A 23,715-nucleotide genomic window follows, 5' to 3' on the forward strand; every position below is an offset into this window, starting at 1 on the left:
CGACTGGGTGGTGGTAAATGGAAGTATTTATTCTCCTTGGAGACAGCCAGGGCCGCCATCAGGAATTTTGGGGCCCCATACAGCCTAAGTGTCTGCCCCCCTCCCTTCTTCCTTCCTTCCTTCATTCCTTCCCCTTTTCTTTCTTTTTTCTCTTTTTGTTTTTCTTTTCCTTCCTTCTTTCCTCCCTCCCTCCCCATCCCCTTCCTTCCTTCCTTCCTTCCTTCCTTCCTTCCTTCCTTCCTTCCCTTTTAAATTTTCAGACTGTCTTCTCCATATTCCTGGCTGAGGAATTCTGAAAGCTGCAGTCAACTGGTCTTCAGCCATTGTCCAGCCCTACACTACGGACCTCTCCCTCCACCCCCTGAAGAGGCCGGGGGCTTCTTTCCAAAGCCAGTGGCAGTGATGCCAGAACCCCCTTCCCTGGGAATGGGAGCGGGGGTGGGGGGGCTCCACTGGTCTCCCTCGACAAGACCTTCAGCAACACACCAACCCTGCTAGGCAGGCTTCTTAGCCCCGCCAAAGAAATGGGGGTTAAGGAAGACCCCCACCTTGCCCCAAACACTGGCACTCTGCATAACCCATGCGGGGGCTTTGGCTTCCCTTCTGCAGAACAGAAGCTGGGGACCCCTCCCTCCACATACACCGGATCCCTATGGCCCATCCGAGGGCTGGCAAAATAGGTGCGCCCCCCACCTGCTTTTCTATCTCTCTCTCTCTTTCTTTTTCTCTTTTTCTCTCCTTTTCTCTCTCTTTTTCTCTCTTTCTCTTTTTCTCTCTTTCTCTCCCTCTCTTTCTCTTTTTGTCTCCCTTTCTCTCTCTCTTTCTCTTTATATCTCTTTCTCTCTTTTTTCTCTCTCTCCCCCTGTCTCTTTCTCTCTTTCTATCTCTTTCTCTCCCTCCCTCCCTTTCTCTTTCACTTTGTCTATCTTTTTCTCTCCTCTCTCCCCTTCTCTCTTTCTTTCTCTTTCTCTCTCTTTCTCTCCCTCCCCCTCTCTCTTTCTCTCTTTCTCTTCCTCTTTTTATCTCTCTTTTTTCTCTTTTTCTCTCCCTTTCTCTCTTTTTCTCTCTCTCTTTCTCTCCCCGTCTCTTTGTCTCTTTATCTCTTTCTCTCCCTCCCTCTCTTTCTCTTTTTATATATCTCTCTCTCTTTCTCTCTCTTTCTTTCTCTCCCCCTCCCTCTCCCTTTCATTCTATCCCTTTCTCTCTCTCTCTCTCTTTCTCCCCCCTCTCTCTGAAGTGGGGAGGGCCGGGTTGGCACCAACGGAGCTCGAGACAGGGTGCAAAAGCAAACTACTCTGCTGGCCCGGGCCCGGATGAGGCGAGCGCCCGGCTGCCCAAGCCTCACTCCCCAATGCCGCCACCCCGAAGGGGCTCCTACCTTCGTTGCATGCTTTACTTTATTCCGGGAGGACCGCGCTGCCAAAGGCTCCGTCGGGGCTTCGAGTCCTGCTTCGCGAGGGCCAGAGGGCGCGCCATTTTCTTGCAAATGAGTCCCGCTCCCGTTGGTTAGGCAGGCGGCCGGCAAGAGAGGGCCGGTACTGCGCCTGTGCGAGGAGCTGCTCACTGGGCACAAATTACTGCAGGCGCCAGGGGGCTGGCAAAACCGCCCCCCCCCCATTTTTCAATTTGGCCGGGCCCCTGACGCCAGTACCAGTAGTACCGGCCTATTGACGGCCCTGGAGACAGCTGGTCTATTATCATTCTTTTAGAGAATGTGTTACCTGAGTATAGTAGTGCAAATGGGTGAGGATCCTTCTTGGAACTGCTGAAAGGACCATATTGTAAACTGGAGATAGATTATGTCATATCCCCCCCCCCCTCTGTTGAGAGAGGGTTACGAGGTCGCTTCCAACTCTGTTAATCTAATCCAGTGGTGACGAACCTTTTTTTCTTTGGGTGCCAAAAGAGCTATCACACTTGCCCAAGTGCCCACACCCATAATTGAACGTCCGAGGAGGGCGAAACAGCTTCCCCTGCCCCCTGGATGCCCCCTGGAGGCCAAAAATGGCCTGTTTCCCAACTTCTGGTGTTTCACCCACCCCAGGTTCCAAAAGCTTCCTTGGAGCTGGTAGAAGGTAAAAACGCACTCCCAGAGCCTCTGTGCAAGCCAAAAATCAGTTGGCTGGCACACACATGCACATTGGAGCTGAGCTAGGGCAACGGCTCATGTGCCAGCAGATATGGCTCCATGTGCCACCTGTGGCACCCGTGCCATAGGTTCGCCATCCCTGATCATAATCTAAAGCATCCGATGGCAAATGTAGAATTCCACCACTAGTATTTTTCAGAATCTACAGGGTAACTTTGTTAAACTGCCAATGTCTTATCTGTTGAATTCTGAAAATCAAACACAGAATGTTTGCTGTTTTAGTGCATGTCACAATGCAGTCTATAGCAAAAATGCCAACAAAGGAAAAATTAGAATTAACTGCAGTGTTACTGCAGAAATCAAAAGCAAATTCACAGTTGTCACCTAAATATAGTTTATTCCACTTTTCTAGTTTATTATTATTTTATTTATTAATTGGACTTATATGCCGCCCCTCTCCATGGATTCGGGGTGACATAACCTCAATGATTGGTCTTATTTTAGCATTCACTATGAAATGCTAATCCTGGATGAGGAGGCCGATCTGGCATGTGTTACTGAAACCTGGCTGGGCCCAGAGGGAGGGCTGCCTCTCTCGGAAATATGTCCAGCTGGGTTTCAGATATGGCCCCAGCCTCGACCCCAGGGAAGGGGGGGAGGAGTGGCTATTGTAGCCAGGGAGAGCCTCCATCTGCGTAGACTCGTTGCCCCTGAGATCGCGGGTTGTGAGTCACTCCTTGTGAAGTTGGACTTAGGGGTTCAGGTGGGCTTGTTACTCATGTACCTGCCTCCCAGCTGCGTGTCAACAGCCCTGCCTGTGCTGCTCGAAGAGGTGGCCGGGCTGGCAGTGGAGTTCCCCGGACTCATTGTCCTGGGGGACTTCAATCTGCCGTCGCTCGGCGGTTCCTCAGGATTAGCACAGGAGTTCATGGCCACCATGACAGCCATGGACCTGACTCAAGTAGTTCAGGGTCCGACTCACGAGGGTGGACACACACCCGACATGGTATTCCTCTCGGAGCAATTGAATAGTGGTCTGAGACTAAGGGGCTTAGAAGCATTGCCTTTGTCATGGTCAGACCATTTTCTACTGCGGCTCAACTTCCTGGCTCCAATCCTCCCCCGCAGGGAGGCGGAACCGATTAGGAGGTTCCGCCCCAGATGCCTGATGGACCCTGAGGGCTTTCAGAAGGCGCTTGGGGTTTTACCAGATTCGCTCGTCCACAGCTCGGCAGAGTCTCTTGCTGAGGCCTGGAACAAGGCTGCAGCGGAGGCTCTTGACCAAATTGCGCCACTGCGACCTCTCTGTGGCACTAGACCCCGTAGAGCTCCATGGTTCAACGAGGAGCTCCGGGAGTTGAAACGCCAGAAGAGACGTCTAGAGAAGCGATGGAGGAAGAGTAAGTCCGAATCCGACCGAACACTTGTAAGAGCTTTTATTAAGACTTACAAAGTGGCGCTCAAGGCGGCAAGATGCGCGTACCATGCCGCCTTGATTGCATCAGCGGAATCCCGCCCGGCTGCCCTGTTTAGGGTGACCCGCTCCCTTCTAAATCAGGGGGGAACTGGGGAACCCTTGCAGGGCAGTGCTGAGGAATTTAACTCGTTTTTCGCTGATAAAGTCGCTCGGATCCGAGCGGAACTCGACTCCAATTGTATAGCAGTATAGGCTGACAATGAGTCAGTCGAGGTGACTGGGGCTAAACGTCTTTGTCCATCTGTCTGGGAGGAGTTTGACTTGGTGACACCTGATGAAGTGGACAAGGCCATTGGAGCTGTGAGTTCTGCCACCTGCTTACTGGATCCGTGTCCCTCTTGGTTGGTTTCGGCCAGTCGAGAGGTGACACGGAGCTGGGTCCAGGAGATTGTCACCGCCTCCTTGGGGAGGGGGTCCTTCCCGGCTCCTTATAAGGAGGCACTTGTGCGCCCCCTCCTCAAGAAGCCTTCCCTGGACCCAGCCGTGCTTAATAACTACTGTCCAGTCTCCAACCTTCCCTTTATGGGGAAGGTTATTGAGAAGGTGGTGGCGCTCCAACTCCAGCGGTCCTTGGAAGAAGCTGATTATCTAGGGCCCCAACAGTCGGGTTTCAGGCCCGGTTACAGCACGGAAACTGCTTTGGTCGCATTGATGGATGATCTCTGGCGGGCCTGGGACAGGGGCTTGTCCTCTGTCCTGGTGCTTCTTGACCTCTCAGTGGCTTTCGATACCATCGACCATGGTATCCTTCTGCGCCGACTGGAGGGGTTGGGAGTGGGAGGCACTGTTCTCCAGTGGTTCTCCTCCTACCTCTCCGGTCGGTCGCAGTCGGTGTTAGTGGGGGGTCAGAGGTTGACTTCTAGGTTTCTCCCTTGTGGGGTACCTCAGGGGTCGGTCCTCTCCCCCCTGCTATTTAATATCTACATGAAACCGCTGGGTGAGATCATCCAAGGGCATGGGGTGAGGTATCATCAATATGCGGATGATACCCAGTTGTACATCTGCACCCCATGTCCAGTCAGCGAAGCAGTGGAAGTGATGTGCCGGTGCCTGGAGGCTGTTGGGGACTGGATGGGTGTCAACAAACTCAAACTCAATCCAGACAAGACGGAGTGGCTGTGGGTGTTGCCTCCCAAGGACAATTCCATCTGTCCGTCCATTACCCTGGGGGGGGGACTACTGACCCCCTCAGAGAGGGTGCGCAACTTGGGCATCCTCCTCGACCCACAGCTGACATTGGAACATCATCTTTCGGCTGTGGCGAGGAGGGCGTTTGCCCAGGTTCGCCTGGTGCACCAGTTGCGGCCCTATTTGGACAGGGAGTCATTGCTCACAGTCACTCATGCCCTTATCACCTCGAGATTCGATTACTGCAACACTCTCTACATGGGGCTACCTCTGAAAAGTGTTCGGAAACTTCAGATCGTGCAGAACGCAGCCGCGAGAGCCATCGTGGGGCTTCCCTGATTCGCCCACGTTTCTACAACACTCCGTGGCCTGCATTGGCTGCCGATCAGTTTCCGGTCACAATTCAAAGTGTTGGTCATGACCTTTAAAGCCCTACATGGCATTGGACCAGAATACCTCCGGAACCGTTTATGTTTGGTATGTATATGTTGTTTGGTTTTTTAAATTGATAGGGTTTTTAGTTTTTTCTTAATATTAGATTTGTGCCTGTACAATATTGTTTTATCGCTTGTTGTGAGCCGCCCCGAGTCTTCGGAGAGGGGCGGCATACAAATCTAATAAATTATTATTATTATTATTATTATTATTATTATTATTATTATTATTATTATTAAATATCTACTAGTGCATACAGTATTCTATTATTAATAGTAAAGATTCCTGCTCAGTTAAAGGTTTGATTTAAAATCCGTTGATTCATATTGTCCCTCACAAGGAGAATCCAGAATATGGCTTGGTTTTTATGAATCTCTTTTTGGTTTAGGGGAGATGTTGCAATCCTTATGACACCCTTATAATCAATGCAGAAATACCACTTTCAATTCTAAGATTTCTAGCTCAGTCAAAGAGCAGATTTGGGGGAATTTGGGGAAATTTTGACTTAGAAGATATTCAAACAATCAAACTGAGAATCTTCGTTGTTTGCTGCATGTCACCAAATCAGTCCATAAAAGAAGTGCCAACAAGGGAAAAATTAGCTACATTGTTACTTTAGGAATCCAATCCAGGTTCAGAGGGATCTTGACAGACGTGAACACTGGAACCTATCCAGTAGTGGGTTCTAAAACCCACTGCTACTGGTTTGCCCACATGCATGCGCGGAAGCATCCTGGATGGGTGGGCAGAGCCTCCTACTGCTGCCGCTGCTACCAGTTTTCAGAACCGGGCCAAACCAGAAGCAACCCATCGCTGGCCCTTTCTAACAAAATGAAATTTGGTGTAGAGAAAAAGTAAAGTCTTACACTTAGGCAACAAAAACCAAAAATACAGTGGTACCGAACTTAATTCGTTCCGTGACCAGGTTCTTAAGTAGAAAAGTTTGTAAGAAGAAGCAATTTTTCTCATAGGAATCAATGTAAAAGCAAATAATGTGTTCGATTCGGGAAACCACAGGGAGAGTGGAGGCCCTGTTTCCTCCCAGGAGATTCCTAGAGAGGCCTCGCGGAGGCTTCTCCCCGCCTTTTCTGGCATTGTTTCATCCCAGGAGATTCCTAGAGAGTCCCACGGAGGCTTCTCCCTGCCTTTTCCAGTTACAGTTTCGGAGGCTCGGGTTTGTAAGTGGAAAATGGTTCTTGAGAAGAAGCAAAAAAATCTTATATAGGAGAAGGTTCTTATATAGAAAAGTTCATAAGTAGAGGCGTTCATAGGTAGAAGTACCACTGTACACAGATAGACTGTGTGAAACCAGGCTTAATAGCATTAACCGTGAGAGGGATCTTGGAATCTTAGTGGACAACCAGTTAAATATGAATATACTATACTAATACCACTCTATAAACCCTTAGTAAGACCACACTTAGAATACTGAATCCAGTTTTGGTCAACATGCTATAAAAAAGATGTTGAGACTCTAGGAAAAGTGCAGAGAAGAGCAACCAGAATGATTAGGGAACTGGAGACTTAAACATATGAAGAACGGTTACAGGAACAGGATAAGCATGGCTAGTCTAGTGAAGAGAAAGACCGGGTGAGACATGATAGCAGGGTTCCAATATTTGAGAGGAAAGGGTCAAGCTATTTTCAGAGGTGGGATTCAGCTGGTTCACACCAGTTCGGATAAAGTGGTAGTTAACTTTTTGCACAGTTCAGAAACAAGGACTGATCAAGGAGGGAAGCAACCAAGAACTAAGGAGATATTTCCGGGCAGTGAGAACAATCAACCAATGGAACAGCTTGCCTTCGGAAGTTGTGGGAGCTTCATCACTGGAGGCTTTCAAAAAGAGATTGGACTGCCAATTGTCAGAAATAGTGTAGTGTAGCAGTTGCAATCATCAGAGCCTACAAACTTAAAAGTGCTTGTTTGGCCCGCTGCTCGCAGCAACAGCAGCCGAGAGAACCGATGGTTCGTAAGTTTAAAATGGTTCGTGAGCAGAGGCAAAGAAACCGTGAACACCCAGTTCGTATCTGAAAAAGTTCGTACATTCGTAAGTAGAGGTACCACTGTAGTTTCTTCTTTCTCTTACCACAAGAGGGCAGTCTAACACCACTGCAACTTTTTTATTCTTTTAAGATGGAACCTGAAGATACAGTACTCTTCTTTTTAATATGTGACTAATGTGTAAATTTCTTGTAACGAAGGCATTCTTAATACAAAGATATATCCATTCATGCATTTGATTTGATTTTAGTTTGATATACTGAAGGGACCAAGACAGCATTTTTGAAATTCAAACAAGTTGTTTTCTCTTCAGTGAGAGACATTAGTAAAATATATTTAATTTCCTACCTGCCTTTGCTAGCTAGCAACATTTGTTTTCATAATTTTCACCTCATAAGAAACCAATTTATGACACTATGACACAACATCCTAGAGAATTGTTATGTTAGCAACTCCTATGAAGCATCTTATAGTGAAGGCACAATTCCATTGTAAGCAGATTCAAGGTTAGTCAAACATCGGCTTTTGATTCATATTCTCCTTGGGAAGTTGAAGCACAAAAATCATTATTTCTGCAGTCTCCCTGGTTTAAGAAAGCTCAAAACAAATATATATATATGTTGCTATTCATTTGAATCTTACATTGAGAACAACAAATTCAGAATAACAGAAGGGGAGTCTGGAGGTCTTTTAGTAACTTCAGTCACCACCCCACAACCGCTGAAGCAGGAGATCCAGTATCAGGTTGCTACCTGCCACACTGCACCAGTAGTGAAAATGGAGCTACGCGCACAGCTCCACATCTCTGACATGCACGTCCCAGAGAAATTTTGCTTCTGTGCATGCACAGGAAGCAAAATCTCATGAGGGGACACACACATGCAAATGCGCAGAAGCAAAAAAAAATCGCCAAAATCCTCTTCTGAGACTTTGATTCCTGCGCATGCGGAGAAGCAAAATCTTGCTGGCGACCCACATGCTGCGCATGCATCACACTGGTAGCGCGGTAAGTAGCAACCCTCCCCAGAAGACCCTATACCAGTGATGGCAAACCTATGGCACGGGTGCCACAGGTGGCACACAGAGCCATATCTGCTGGCACATGAGCTGTTGCCCTAGCTCAACTCCAACGTGCATGTGTATGCTGACCAGTTGATTTTTGGCTTGCACAGAGACTCTGGAGGGTTGTGGGAGGGCATTTTATCCTCCCCTGGCTCCAGGTAAGCCTTTGGAGCCTGGGGAAGGTGAAACACGAGCCCACTGGGTGGACCACAAGTTGGGAAACAGGCCATTTCTGGCCTCCAGAGGGCGGGAGAAGATGTTTTCGCCCTCCCCAGGCATTGAATTATGGGTAGGGCATTCCTGCATGCACAATAGTTCGTGCACACTCTCTGTTGGCACCAGGGGGAAAAAAGGTTAGCCATCACTGTCCTATAGTATTTCAGACTAGTGAATGTCCAATCTGTTCCTAAAAACCTCCCTGGCAGAGCACCCACAATTTCTGAAGGCAAGTTGTTCCACTGAATAATTGTTCTCACTGATAGGAAATTTCTCCTTAGTTTTTGGTTGGATCTCTCTTTATTAAGGTTCCAACTCTTATTTCTTGTCCTGCACCCAGATTCAAAGTCAGTCAAACATCATAATCTGGAGGGAAAAAAACAGCTATTGAATTATGTTCCCTCAAAGAGACTCAGGAAACCATTTGGATTCATGAATCTCTCTGGTTTAACAGAGATCCAAGAAAAAGATCTCTTAAACGTATTAAATGTATATTACCTCATGTGGATGTTACCTTGTATATTACCTCGTATATTACCTTAAATGTATATTACCTCATGCCACCAAATGGAGTCCATAACAGAACTTCATACAAAGGAAGGTTCTGTAAATTACAAATTATTACAACTGCATTCTGTATTCAACGCATAACATATACAGGTAGCCCTCTCCTTACAACCACAACTGAGCCCAAAATTTAATGTTGCTAAGTGAGACAATTGTTAACTGATTTTTGCCACTTTTTATGATTTTCTTTGCTATGGTTGTTAAGTGAATCACTGCAATTATTAAGTTAATAGCATGGTTGTGAAATGAATCTGGCTTTCCCATTGATTTTGCTTGTGAGAAGGTTGCAAAACGTGATCACACAATCTCAGGTCAGTGCAACCATGACCATGGGGATGCTGCAATGGTTATAAGTGTGAAAAATGATCATAAGTCACTTTTTTCAATGCTTTGAATGGTCACTAACTGAACTGTTGTAAGTTGAGGACTACCTGTAATAGGATGACCATGTTATAAGAAAGCCTTTACTTTTAACATACTAAATTGCTATTAAAAATCTAACTTCTGATTGAATTGGTAATTGATCTCTATTGTCATTTTCCCCTAGTTTATATGATGGACTCCTTTTTCTAAATACAGTGGTACCTCTACATAAGAACTTAATTCGTTCCATGACCAGGTTATTAAGTAGAAAAGTTCTTAAGTAGAAGCAATTTTTCCCAATGTAAAAATAAATAATGCGTGCAAACCCTTTAGGAAAGAAATAAAAGCTTAGAATTTGGGTGGGAGGAGGAGGAAGAAAGTGAGGAAGGAAGAAAGTGAGCTGAGGGGAATAAAAAAATCCAAAACTTTAAGACTTAAAAAAAAAGGAGGGACTGTGAGGCGGCAAGGAGGAGCACGCCCCTCTCATACACACGGCATGAGGCGGCCTCCCATACACTGCGCCAGAGAGAGAAAGCCAGGTGGGCAAGAGGGGGGAACCTCCCGCTCCTTTGACTGAAAGGTGGTGGCTGCTGCAGCTACCTGCTGCCTCTTCCTTCCCACACTGAAGGGCTCCCCTCTTCTCTTGCTTGCTCGCTTTGTAGCCGGTCGCCTTTCTTTCACTGTGGTGACTCCTCGGTTTGGCTGAAGCCAAGTTGATCTGGCCGGGGCGAAGCGCCCCCTTTTGCCTTTCCATGCCCAGACGCTCCGGGAGGCAACCTTGCCCTGGGTGTATGGGAGGCAGTGCGAGGGAATCACCGTAGCAAAGTGGCTTGAGCAGTGTTTCCCAACCTTTTTTGAGCCGCGGCACATTATTCATGTTTTCAAAATTCTGGGGAACACTGAAGGGGGGGCGGGGGGGCTAAAGAAAAGTTTGGACAAAAAAAATATCTCTTCCTCCATTTCACTCTATTTCTCCCTCCCTCTTTCTCTCTCTTCCTTCCTTCCCTTCTTTCTCTCCATCCCTCTTTCTTTCTTTCTTCCTCTCTTTTTTGCTCTCTTTCTCTCTCCCTCCTTCCCTCCCTCTATGTCTTTCCCTCTCCCTCCTTCCCCCCTTTCTTTCTCTCTCTCTCTTGCTTTCTTTCCCTCTCTTTCTCTTGCTTTCTTTCTTTCATTCTCTCTCCCCTCCTTTTTTTCTCTCTCTCTCTTTCTCTCTCGTTCACCACGCCAGCAACAGAGAGAAAAAGAAGGAGCAAGAGAGAGCCGGAGAGAGAGTGGAGTGCGCAGCAGCCATCAGCCTCCTCGCCCTCCCAGACGTCCCCAGCGCCCGGCCTCGCGCCTTATCCCGTTAGCCCGGCCGAAAGCCACACAGTCCCGGACTCCCAGATCGATCGCTTCTCTGGCCAGCGCGGCGCTTTCCTGGGCAGATGGCTTTGCTGACCGGAGAAGCGAGCGATCCGGGAGTCCGGGACTGTGTGGCTTTGCGCCATGAAGAGAAAACGGCAGCAGGGAAAAGTCAGCCGTTTTCTCTTCATGGCGCAAAGCCACACAGTCCAGGACTCCCGGATCGCTCGCTTCTCCGGCCAGCGCGGCGCTTTCCTGGGCAGATGGCTTTGCTGACCGGAGAAGCGAGTGATCCGGGAGTCCGGGACTGTGTGGCTTTGCGCCATGAAGAGAAAACGGCAGCAGGGAAAAGTCGGCCGTTTTCTCTTCATGGCGCAAAGCCACACAGTCCCGGACTCCCGGATTGCTCGCCCCAAGGCAGGAGGCGGCAGCGGAGGAGAGTGGGCGGGCAATGGGGCAGGGCGGAGAAGCCAGTGGTGCGTTTGGCCAGAGGCACCGTGGGGAGGCAGGGGCAGGGAGGTGCGGCAGTAGGAGTAAAGGGAGCCGCGGCTGCCCCTGCCTCCCCACGGTGCCTCTGGCCAAACGCGCCCCTGGCTTCTCCACCCTGCCCCATTGCCCGCCCGATCCGCCCACTCTCCTCCGCCGCCTCTCGCCGCGGCACACCTCATGGTGTGTCACGGCACACCAGTGTGCCGCGGCACACCGGTTGGGAAACGCTGTCCTAGAGAAAGGAAAATGCTTTGTTTCCTTTGGACTGCCAAAGCCTCCTTAAGCACCACTGAAAGGCTCCTCTGGCAGCCCAGAAAAGCCTGAAATGGCCGGGATTAAAGGGGGAATGGTGGAAACTGGTTGGGCCTTCGTGCTGTTCTCAAATTTCCTGGGAAATTTTTCCGAGCTCGGGTTCTTAAATAGAAAATAGTTCTTAAGAAGAGGCAAAAAAATCTTGAACACCTGGTTCTTATCTAGAAAAGTTCTTAAGTAGAGGCGTTCTTAAGTAGAGGTACCACTGTACCTTGTTTTTCCCAAAACCAAACCAAACCAGAAAATTAGCCTTAGCATGATTTTTAGGATGATCATAATTTAAGCCCTACACCCCAAATAAGCCCCAATTAAGAGCAGTAGCCCTGGGAAGTAGGTGGGCATGGCCAGGACAGGAGGCGGCAAGCATACGTGAGGGCTGACAATGTCTGGCAGAAGCTGCAGCCCCCAGGCCCCTTGGCTAGCGCACTCTGGGGCTGGGCAACCTGTGCAGTGCGGGTGCGTCTGAACACTGTGACTGCTGGACCAGCCCTCAAAGCAGCAGGCAGAGGCAGAGGCACAGAGGGGAAGAACTCAATCCATCCTGCTAGATGCACCACATGGTCACCGGCCCGATTGCAGCCATGGGCAAGCAAACAGATGGACAGCCTATTCTTCAAAGACTTGAGGGCAGGACAAGAAGTAATGGATAGAAGGTTATTAAAGAAGGTTCCATCCTAGAATTAAGGAGAAAATTCCCGATAGTGAGAACAATTAATTAGTGGAAAGACTTGCCTTCAGAATTTGTGGATGTTCTATTACTTTAAAGAGAAAATTGGACATTCAATTTGTCTGAAATGGTATAGGGTCTCCGGCTTGAGTAAGGGGTTGCACTAGAACAGTGTTGGCAAACCTTTTCGGCACTGAGAGCTGAAATGGGAGTGCACGTGAGCGATTGCCAGAAACCAGAAAAGTAGATGATCTTCTGGTTTCTGGTGCACGCATGCATGCTGGCCACCTGCTCTTTCAGTTTCTGGCGTGCATGTGCACGTGAAGACCAGCTGTCTAGTCTGCAGGCACCGGCTCCGTCTGGCCTTTCAGGGGTCCTTGGGACTCCCTGCCCACCCCCTGGCAGGACATCCCCACTGATGACAGGGAGAGGAACGCCGCCTCCCTCTGCTGGGAAGCCAGAGCCCCTTCCTGTCTTCAGAGGTAAGGGGCATCAACATTCCTGGGGCTAGGGTTGGGGGGCCAGCGGGAGGGAGATCTTCTCTCCATCTCTGTCACCAAGAACAAGCCAGGCCAGCCTCCCCACTTCCTGGCCGCTTCCCAGCCAGTGTGTCTCTTACCCCTAAGTGGTGTCTCCATGCTGCTTTCTCCTCCGGTCCTCCACCTTTTCCTCCTGACTGCTCCAGCATCCCACCTGGGAGCAGCAGCGCAAGAACCGCCACCAGCCCCTTGCAGTGGTAGGAGCAGTCCTGTGCACCCAAGCTGGCCAGACGCACATGAGTGCCACAGGCTGGAGGGTTGGGGCTGCACAAAAAGCCGGTGGGTGGGGAGGGAGGAAAGTCCTGGCCCACCCATCCTGGCTGGCAGCTCTGTTCCCCTTGTTCTTTTGGGTTCCTGCGTGCCAGCCACATGGTCTTCATGCATGAATGCGCACCTGGAACTGGAAGACCAGGTGGCCAGGGTGCATGCACATGCCAGAAAACAGAAAATCATCTTCCTGACATGCACATGCACATTGGGTGGCTGCTTTTTTATTTATGGCACGTCCGCACATGTGAAGACCATCTGGCCAGTGCACCGGAACCCAGAAGAGCAACAGGCAATAGCTCCGTATATCTGGAGAGATGGCTCTATGTGCCACTTCCAGCACGCGTGCCATAGGTTCTCTATCATAGACGGTCTCCAAGGTCCCTTTCAACTTATTTTTCTATTATTCTGATTCTACATGCACACCACAGTCAAAGCTTCTTCCACCATAGAGGAGATATACTGTATATTCCGAGTTTACTTGTGTGAAACAGATTATTGTAAGCTTTTAAAGTACTGAAAAAAATGTAAAGTCTATGAAAAAATTGGCTGCATTCAAGTGACCTCCACCCACCATTCAGGAGACTTTTATGGAACCCTACATTTCCATGAAACAGATGTTTTGACAAACTCTTGGCTTGGTCAACTCTTGCCTTCATATGAAATTGTGAAATCAGTTCCTAAGCAAGTTCCTTAGAAATGTCTTGATTCAGTTATTGAAAACAATGAGCACCAGTATTCCTAAATTTTCATTGACATTGTGAATATTATTATAATAGTTTACAACTGTTTACAACACATTGGTAAATATTTATTACTCTTGTTGGAATTATTTATAAATACATATGTTTTATCAAATTAGGATTGATACATTGAGCAATTTTCCTAAAATTAACTATTTCAAACCAATGGTTCCCAAATACTGAATCATGTTTCTCCTTAAAATATTCTATTTTCCTATGTTATTTTATATAGAAAAAGTATATCAATTAGTACATCAAGAAGACTAGCACTAACTTTGGTTTGATCCTTCTGGATGAGGATAATTAAAATTTATTTATTTTTATTATTTATTTAGTTCAATTTGCATACCACCCAACTCCCTAAGGACTCTGGGTGGCTCACAACCAGAGAACAAGACATACAATATTAATATTAAAAAGCTTATACTATAAAGTAAATGTGGCATTTCTACTTTCTATAAGCAGAATGAAGACTCATATTTCATAGAGAACTATGTTGGAAAAAAACCTGGTATCCCATGTTCTTTATCCAGTAATTTTATATATCTGTGTGTGGAAAAACATTCAGTCAGTTGAACTTGTGAGGTCATCCAGAAACTTTAGATTTTCTGCATTATAAATTCTAGTTATATCTAACTCTAATTAATTTTATGGGAGCTGTCAAAATGAATAGGTTGCTTTGTAATTCAGATACATATAGAACTTGTTACAATTACTTGTTGCTCCTCTTTCTCAGAGGGTTGTTCAAAGTTTCAGGTTGATATATTTTCCCCTCCCTCTGCCTTGCATCTTGGATATAAACTTGGAGCTCTCTAGAGTCTTTGCCAGTTCTCTTCTCAGACGTTCAAGAAACAGAGAGACAGAAACATGGACTTCCTTTGGGTTGCTACAGTCACTATTTGTTTTATGTCAGTTTTTCATCTAGCAGAATCTTCCATTGCTCATTATGACAAGATTTTGACCCACAGTCGAATCAGGGCACGTGATCAAGGGTAAGCAATATGTTTGTCATGAATAAAAATCATTGTACAGTCTTCCAAGTTTTGTTTCTGTTGAATTTAAACAAAATGATTACTATTTTTTCTTATTGATAAGCTGAGGCTTGTTAATATGACTCCAGAATGCTTTTTTCTTAAATTTTAAAATGCATAGCTCTTCTAGGTGTTATTTATCAATAGATGAGACAATATAAAGTCATCACATATTATTAAAATTATCACTTTTGCTTTACAAATGAATTGTTTCTTTGAGTTTCTTTTAAGCTTTGCTTAAAATATAGCCATGTGGCAAAAGTATTAGTTAATAATTGAGTTTTATCAAAATTTCAACACAAGAAATTAAGAATGAAATGCATTTAATTGAAAAATTTATTAAATACATATATAATGTTTTTATGTTGTGTATTTCTAGTTACAATATATAAGAGTCCTTCAGGAGTTGGGCGGCATATAATTTAAATAAATAAATAAATGCAATATTCACATACACATAATACAATATTTACTGCAATATTCTCATAAAAGAAACATTTTAATTTATTACAATGTTTGAAATTACTAAAAGGGAGTAATATTATAGAATGCATTCAACTTATAGAGAAAATTAATTTTTCAGATTAAAATAATTCATTTTTAATCAAATATTATGTTTTTGTTTAGTTGCGAAATTATTTTGGTTTTCTGATTTTATTTCAAACATGGGCAATCAAATCAACCAACTGAATTATATACTATAAATATTTCCAAAGGGAAAAATGAGAAGTAAAATATTTACCATTCTTTTATACTTTTACTTTTATTTTACTTTTATACATGTCCCAGGATAATGTTGCAGAATCCAGTCTGGTTTAGACAAAACCTTGATCGCAGTTCCTGACCCAGATTGTCTTCTGCAACATTTATATAAACTCCAATATTATTAATCACAAGTTTAACAGATGGCGAGTTGATACATGTTCATATTACCAAACTATGATTTCTATGGAAAAAAGGCTGTATCCATTTATATTAAATACTTGTTAATATAATAAGGACAAAGTGGACTTCCACCTTCAGAGATATTTCACAGAATCATAGGACTGGAAGGGACCTTGGAGTCTTCTAGTCCAAGGCTGGAGTCCTTATACTGTCCCAGACAAATGGCTGTCCAATCTTTTTTTTTTTAATTCTCTAGAAATGGAGCGCCACAACTCTGGGAGGCAATCTGTTCCCATGTTTAATTGTTCTCACTCTCAGGAAATTTCTCCTTAGTTCCAGAATGGATCTCTCTTTAATATCTTTTACCAATTGTTTAGTCGCCTGTCCTCAGGTGCTTCAGATAATAAGTCAATCCCTTCTTCTATGTAACATTTTCTCAAATACCTGAAGACAGCTATCATGTCACCTCTAATTCTTCTCCTTGATAGGCTAGAATGTAGAACATAGAAAAATAGGGTTGGAAGGGACCATTTCAGACAAATGTCTGTTGAGGCTCTTCTTGAAAACCTTCACTGATGGAGTACCACAACTTCTGGAGGCAAGCACATGCATACATAATGGACATGGCTATTTCCCTGTATTCATTGTACAGTTTAGTTTCCAGATCATCTTTGTTGCTCTTTTATGCATCCATTCTATGGTCACAGCCAGTGTTCCCTCTAATTTTTTTGGGGGGTGGGCGGAAAAGTATAGTGTCTGAGCGGCAGTCCCTTCGGGTCTGGGCGGCACAGAAATAATAAATAAACAAACAAACAAACAAATAAAAACCCCACCCTGTTTTGCCTCAAAGAATATCAAAATAAAATACTGTACTGTACTGTGTGTCTATAACAGTGAGCTCATAATAGGGCAACTCTATCAATATCAAAATGCCACTTAAATAGTTGAGCTAGTTTCAAACTAGATTTTGATTTTCTTTCTCTCTTCCTTACTCCCATTCTTTTTCTTTCTCTTTTCCTTCCTCTCTTTTTTCTATCTGTTTCTCTCTCTTTCTCTCTTCCTCTCTCCCCCCTTCCCTCTCACTATTTCCCTCTCGGCTTCTGGGCAGGTTTGGAAAACTCTGAGTTGATGATGATTTTTAAGTGAGCGATTGCTCACTGCTCAGCTTAGAGGGAACTATGGTCACAGCATCTGTTTTGTGTTGTGGTGATCAGAACTGGGCACAGTATTCCACGTCTGGCCATACTAGTGCATTATAGAACATTGTGCCTAGGACTACATTGGCCTTTTTGGCAGCTGCAGCATATTGATGGCTCATGCATAAGTGGTGGTCCACTGGGGCACTTCAAACCCTCTCATGGAAATGACCAGCCTATGGTGCCTCTGCTGGCCAAAAGGGGCTGTGGAGGGCTGGATGTGGCCCCCACATACCATTTTTGGCCTCCACGGTCTCCTGCAGAATCTGCTGGCCAAAAATAGACCACAAGACCCCTGTGATGCCTGTTTTTGGCCTGGACAGTCTCTAGCAGCACTTTGCCAGCTGAAAATGGGCCTTGTATAGGCCTCATGGGGCCTCCGTGTGGCCCATTTTTGGCCAGGAAAGTGCTGTTGGAGGCTGTCCAGACCAAAATTGACATGCAGGGCACCTGCATCCCCCACCCCTTCCTGGTGCTGAGGAGATATTTGTCCCATCCCATGCCTGCCACACACACCCCGGCCCGTGGAGGAGAATTACAGTGTTGATTGGCCCCTCAAAAAAAATCCAGTTTGACATGCCTGGTCTATACTATGATGTATTCTTATTCCTAACATTGTTGGTTTCAGAACAGTACCACAGAAGTATTTGTACCACAACAGTATATGTTTTATCTGAAAACAAACAAAAAAAAGCAGAATATGTGGCTGTGAATAATTGTTCATTTAAGAATGATGTTACTATTATTTAATGGAATGGTACTGCCATAACTATCTGCATCTATGAAAGCTTAAGAGGCAATTTTCTAAGTATATGGCTGGCACTGTAATATTTAGCATTTTTTTTTCTGTTCAGTTGTGCCTGATTCTTGAGTTGTGCCTGATTCTTGATTCTTCAGTTGTGCCTGATTCTCTAGGGACCTGCATAAGTCCCTAGAGTTTACTTGGCAAGGATTTTCAGAAATATCTGCCATTGCCTGCTTTCTAGATCTAGACTTACATACCTATGAAAAAGTAATTATTGATCTCTAGCCTTTATTCATTTAGGTAAGAGAAAACAAAAATATAAGTAAAACAACCTCTTAGCGAAAGAAATTACAACAAACAGATGACTATTATACTATGTGACCAAAATGATCTCAGAATGAAAAAAAAACATTACTGGGACAACAGAAAAATGATAATTCTAAGCAAGTAACCCAAGGTAGCTTTATCAAAGTCCCATGAGGCATTTTCTTTTGACTTATTTAATTTTTTATTATATGGAGTAAGAGTAAATAATCATGTACTTAAAGGCTTGGAGGCTTTCATAAAAATGATGAAAGCAATATTGCACTATAACACAAACTTGGTCTTTTGCATACATGCACAAATAAGAGGGCTGAAACTTGTGGTGGAAAGGCCACAATATTGTTTTTGCTATTTGCTCACTGTCCAGTAGATTCCACTCACTCACAGCCAGGGTTGGGCACTAGCGGAAATGAAGCTGGGTGCACAGCTTCTTCACCGCTGGTGGTGCATGCACGTGCACGCGCCTGACAGTGAGATTTGGCTTCTGCACATGTGCAGCAGCCAAATCTCACTGGCCCACCCAGGAAGGAGAGAAGTTTGTCAGGGAGATGATGTCGCTCCTGCTTTGCCTGCTTGCCAGAGTCTCCCCGATGAGCTGCTGTCCTTCCTGGCAAGCGGGCGAAGTGGGAGGCACATTATCTCCCCAACAAGCTGCTCTCCTTCCTGCAGGATTTCTTCTTTCTGGTGGCTCCCGGGCGGGACTAACCGGGGGGCTTTTGCTGATGCAGCCAGCAAGCAGTCACGGGGCTGGGTCCTGCATGGCAGTGGCGGTGGTCCATCCCAGCCAGAAGTTGCCAGCAGAAATAAATCCTTTCCTTCCTGCAGGATTTCTTCCTTCTGGTGGCTCCTGGGCGGGATGGACCACTGCCATTACTGCGCAGGACCCAGCTTCCTGGCTGCTGGCTGGCAGCATTGGCAGAGGCACTTTGGTTAGTCCTGGTCCTGGGCCACCAGAAGGAAGAAATCTGGGACTAAGCGGGGTGCCTCTGCCGATGCAGCCAGCCGGCAGCCATGGGGCTGGGTCCTGCATGGAGTGGCGGTGGTGGTCCTGGAAAAGATAATAAAAAAAACAGATCTGCAAACAACTAGAAGCAAATAAAGTTATAACTAGTAGTCAGCACTACCAGGGTTTATTAAAAACAGATAATGCCAAACTAATCTTATTTCATTATTTGATAAAGTGACTAAATTAGTAGACCAGTGTAATGTTGTAGATATAGTATATTTAGACTTCAGCAAAACATTTGACAAAGTAGACCACAACCTACTTCTTGTTAAAATAGAAAAATGTGGCATAGACAGCATCACCATCAGATGGATTTGTAACTGACTGACAAACCATACTCAAAGAGTAGTCCTTAATGGTACTACATCTTCATGGAGGGAAATAAGCAGTTGGGGTACCACAAGGTTCTTATTTATTTATTTATTTATTTATTTATCTATCTATCTATCTATCTATCTATCTATCTATCCATTCATTCATTCATTCATTCATTCATTCATTGGACTTGTATGCTGCCCTTCTCTGAGGACTCATGGTGGCTAAGTACTCTTCAATATCTTCATAAATGGCTTAGATGAGGGAAGGGGGGAACTCATCAAATTTGCAGATGACACTAAGCTTTGCAGGAATATCCAACACTCTGGAAGACAAACTCAGGATCCAAAAAGGTCTTAACTGCCTTGAACAATCCAACAAAATGAAATATAATGTGGAAGCATGTTTTCACAATGTTTTCTTTCTTGAGAAATTATGAAGTAGCTCAACCTAATAGGCAATTTTGTCATCCAAAAGATATGGGAACCAAAGTGTCAGCTGTGTTGGATTTAATTGTTACTAAGGGATAAAATGATTGAAGATGTGGCAGTTGTGAGAACTTTTGGGGGAAATGACCATGTCATACTGCCTTTCAACATAATGTAGGCACAAATAATAGAACAAAAGCCAAACAAGTGTCTTAGACTTTAAGAGAGCTGACTTCAACAAACTTAGAGAGAGCATAGGAAGGATGGATAGAAATCCTAAAGAGGAAAACAACTCAAGAGTCTTGGAAAATTCCAGTCCAACACAATACCACATGGCTTGGGTCTTTGAACTTTGCTTGAATTTTGACTTCTCTTCTGTATGTTCTTATATAAAGTGAAACTACTCAGATAAATTTTCTTTTTAAGAGATTCTATTTGCTTTACCTTGATTTACATTCCTTTGCTTGTCTCTCATTTTTCTATTCAGCCTAGTAAATTGATATCATCATTTAACAATTTGGTACACACACAAAACAAATGGACAGGTGATGATAATATTATGATAAGATCTTTGTGCTATTGTTAGAAGGATTTGCCTATTCCTAACCCACAGTGGAAGTGTGGGACGGGATTGTAGCGAGCTGGGGAGATATGCATGTATTGGCATCCTTCGATCTCAAAATGGTATCATGGTATCATGCGCTGGACATCCCATAGCATGAAGCCTGGATGGGGCGATATATAATCATAATAATATTCCTCTCTCTGAGAGTCAAGGTCACTCTGTCCTGCACCTGAAGGGATGTAGCTGAGAGGCATCTCCAGTTGGGATGGTGAATTGATTGGACTATGTGATGGACATGTAGGTGCAGAGGAAGGGACTTGGACTTCCTTTTGGGTGGGGAAAACCTGGAAGCTTTCAGATTTGGGTTTTTCCAGCTGTGCCAATGTGACATCCCTAATAAAATGGAACTTTGAGGAATGCCTAGCCTCAAAGTCTTCTTTCATTGGGGCCAGGCCTGAGGAGAGGGGAGTGCAGCTGGTACATTGTTTGGGCCCCATGGAGCTCAAAGGGGGACATCTTTCTCAATCAGTCTAAAGATATAAGTATTCTCATCAGCAGTATAGGGGCATCCTCAGTCAGTGTTGGCTAGAGCCAGCATTATTACTGTACAATAGTAAAATGGTATACAGTTTTCTGAAGATGACCCCATTAAAGCAGTACAATGATGATTTTTATGGATCAACTCAAAAATGTAAAATATATGCTGCTAAGCAATGAGTTCCCCTGTCTGGGAGATACCAATAATAGAATAGAATAGAATAGAATAACAGAGTTGGAAGGGACTTTGGAGGTCTTCTAGTCCAACCTCCTGCTTAGGGAGGAACTCCTACACCATTTCAGACAAATTGTCAGGCTGGCCTTGCTCAGAATTTAGGAAAAGTAAAATTCAGAGTCCATTTTGAACTTCAAAAGTGAACTTTACTAAATCAGAAGTGAATGCAACAAAAAAAAGCAAAGTCTGAGGAAAAAGGCGCGATAGTTGCCCATTACAAAGTGACCCCAAATGCCCCCCATGGCAATTCACCCAATCCCCATTGTCCATCCTCGTCAGGTGGATGCATCTTCACTGGCACGTCATACTTTTGGAATGCACACCACCAACCACCCCTTGTTCACCCCTTCTCAGGAGAAACGAAAATTCCTTGGGCTCCTCCAGCAGACTTCCCCTTCCCAAATCCCAACACCAACACCCCCCCCCCCATTTCTCATGACAGCTGAAGTGCAGTTGAAGGATGAAACACAGTGAGGTTGGCATAAATGACTATCTAATCACAGGGGGAAAGCAAAGAAACTTTTATAGTAGCAGGATCATTCAAGACGCAGATGGGTTAATCCTAATGGCCCCCCAACCAATGACACAGTTCCTAGTGAAACTTTTCACCATTCAAAAATATTCAAATTAGGAACATGGAATATCAATGATTTAAATCTAGGAAAGCTAAACATTGTTAAGAACAAAATGAATAGGCTCAACATTGATATACTAGGCATCAGTGAAGTTCATTGGACTGGCTGTGGCTTCATCAACTGTGACGGTCATATGGCAAACTATTCTGACAATGATACCATTAGAAGAAGAGGAGTGGGTTTCATACTATACTGCATAAAAAATGGCAGAACAGAAAGTTTTTGAATGGTCAGTGATAGGAAATGGTAATAGAAATCAACAGAAAACCTCACAACATGACAATTCTGCAAGCTTATGTTTCAACTGCGGACTCAGCAGTAGAGAATATAATTCTATGCTGAAATTCAGGAAATTTTGAAACAAACACCAAAGAAAGACATTGTCTATATTATTGCAGATTTCAATGCAAAAGTGGGAGAAATGGAAGAAACAGGGATCACAGGCAAGTCTGGCCTTGTCAAACAAATGAGGCAGGAAAACATATGAATAATGTCATGAACATTAGCTAAGGATAATAAACATGTGATTTGAACAATCCAAGTGGCAACTATACATTTGGATTTCAGCAAATGGAGAACATCAAAACCAATTTGACTATGTACTTTGCCAAAAGAAGTGGAAAAGTTTTATTATTATGAAAATGTTCCCTGGTGCAGATTGTGGGTCCCACCATGAACTCAAACGACCACCTATCATTCTGAAATTTGATTCCCCTGGCCTGTGAAACTGAAGTTAAGAACAGATTTGAATTGCTCAACATCATACTAATCTATACTGAGTTATAGGAAGAAATACAAACAACTGTTAGTGAAGTGGCCCAAAAATTATATTATAATACAAGAAACCAATGAAATTGGTCAAATGGACTGCAGAAGAGAGAATGAAAGCAAACACCATTGGTGACAGAGAAGAAATGAGAAAACTAAATGCAAAGTTCCAGAGAGAGGCAAGAAAATACAAAGAAAAGTGGGCTGAGCAATGTAAGTAACTGGAAGAAGGAACCACAGCGAGAGGTCATACAAAGAGAGTGTTTCACTTATGTAAAGTGGACCAGAAACTCATGATGATCAGAGAACATGATTGGTAGGAATTGTGTGACCAACAAGCATTCAGAAAAAGATTATGGGACTATGCAGAACAACTTTGCATAAATGAAAATAAGGCCAAGACATAAGAAGAGAAGCTGACTTACCAGAAATGGAGCCAGGTGCCTTGGAGGAGGAAGTAGTGTGGGCACTCAACCAGTTGCCTAACCACAAACTTGCTGAGTTGCTAAGACCAATGCCAACAAAAGCAGTGACAACATTTTGCCAAAGTATGTGGAAGTCTGGTCAGTGGCCAAAAGAATGGAAAAGGTTAATATTTATTCCAATACCAAAGAAAAGTGATATTAAAGATTGTTCCAACCACTAAACCATAACCTTGATATCACATGTGAGTCAAATTATATTGAAGATAATCCAGTTATGTTTGAATCCAACTGCCAACAGAGAACTGCCTGATTTACATGTAGGATTTTGGAAAAGGAGAGGAATGTGTGATCAATATGCATTGGTTGATGGAAAAAGTAGAGAAATACCATAAAGACCTCTATATATTCTTCATTTACACAAAAGCCTTCAGCTATGTTGATCATGACAAGCCTTGGAACTGCCTCAAAGAACTGGGAATATAATCACACCAAAGCCAACTCATTCAGTCATTGTACTCTGATCAGGTAGCCACTATAAGAATAGAATATGGAGACACAAAATGGTTCAGTGTTAGAAAAAGCAGCAGGGTTGCATCCTATGCCAGTGATGGTGAACCTTTTTTCCCTCAAGTGCTGAAAGAGCATATGCGCACACTATCAAGTGCTGAAAGAGCATATGCGCACACTATGTCCGTATCCATAATTCAATGCCTGAGGAGGGTGAAAACAGCTTCCCCTGTCCCCCAAAGGCCCTCTGGTAGCCAGAAACGGCCTGTTTCCCAACTTCTGGTGGGCCCAGGAGGTTCGCGTTTCTCCCTCCCCAGGTTCCAAAGGCTTCCCTGGGAAAAACACCCTACCCCCATCCCCCAGAGGCTATCTGGAAGCCAAAAACACCTTCCCAGAGCTTCTGTGCAAGCCCAAAA

The 23,715-nt window shown here is 44.6% G+C and overlaps 2 protein-coding genes across 6 annotated transcripts in view; both read left to right on the top strand.

The window, feature by feature from the left end:
* The window catches only part of YIPF2 (Yip1 domain family member 2), a 365,318-nt gene that overhangs the window by 168,301 nt on the left and 173,302 nt on the right, over positions 1 to 23,715 (top strand). The window lies entirely within an intron of this gene.
* POSTN (periostin) overlaps positions 1 to 23,715 on the top strand; it is a 109,183-nt gene that overhangs the window by 31,399 nt on the left and 54,069 nt on the right. For 4 of the 5 annotated variants that reach the window (XM_070741848.1, XM_070741849.1, XM_070741850.1 and 1 more), the window contains exon 1: positions 14,513 to 14,689. In XM_070741848.1, coding sequence (XP_070597949.1) covers positions 14,565 to 14,689 — 125 coding nt within the window. In that variant the 5' untranslated portion in view covers positions 14,513 to 14,564. Of the gene's footprint in view, positions 1 to 14,512; positions 14,690 to 23,715 lie in introns of those variants that run through there. The other variant, XM_070741853.1, reaches the window with a different exon arrangement.

The sequence above is a fragment of the Erythrolamprus reginae genome, chromosome 2 (genome assembly GCF_031021105.1).
Source record: "Erythrolamprus reginae isolate rEryReg1 chromosome 2, rEryReg1.hap1, whole genome shotgun sequence".
In the NCBI taxonomy this organism is placed as follows: Eukaryota; Metazoa; Chordata; class Lepidosauria; order Squamata; family Dipsadidae; genus Erythrolamprus; species Erythrolamprus reginae.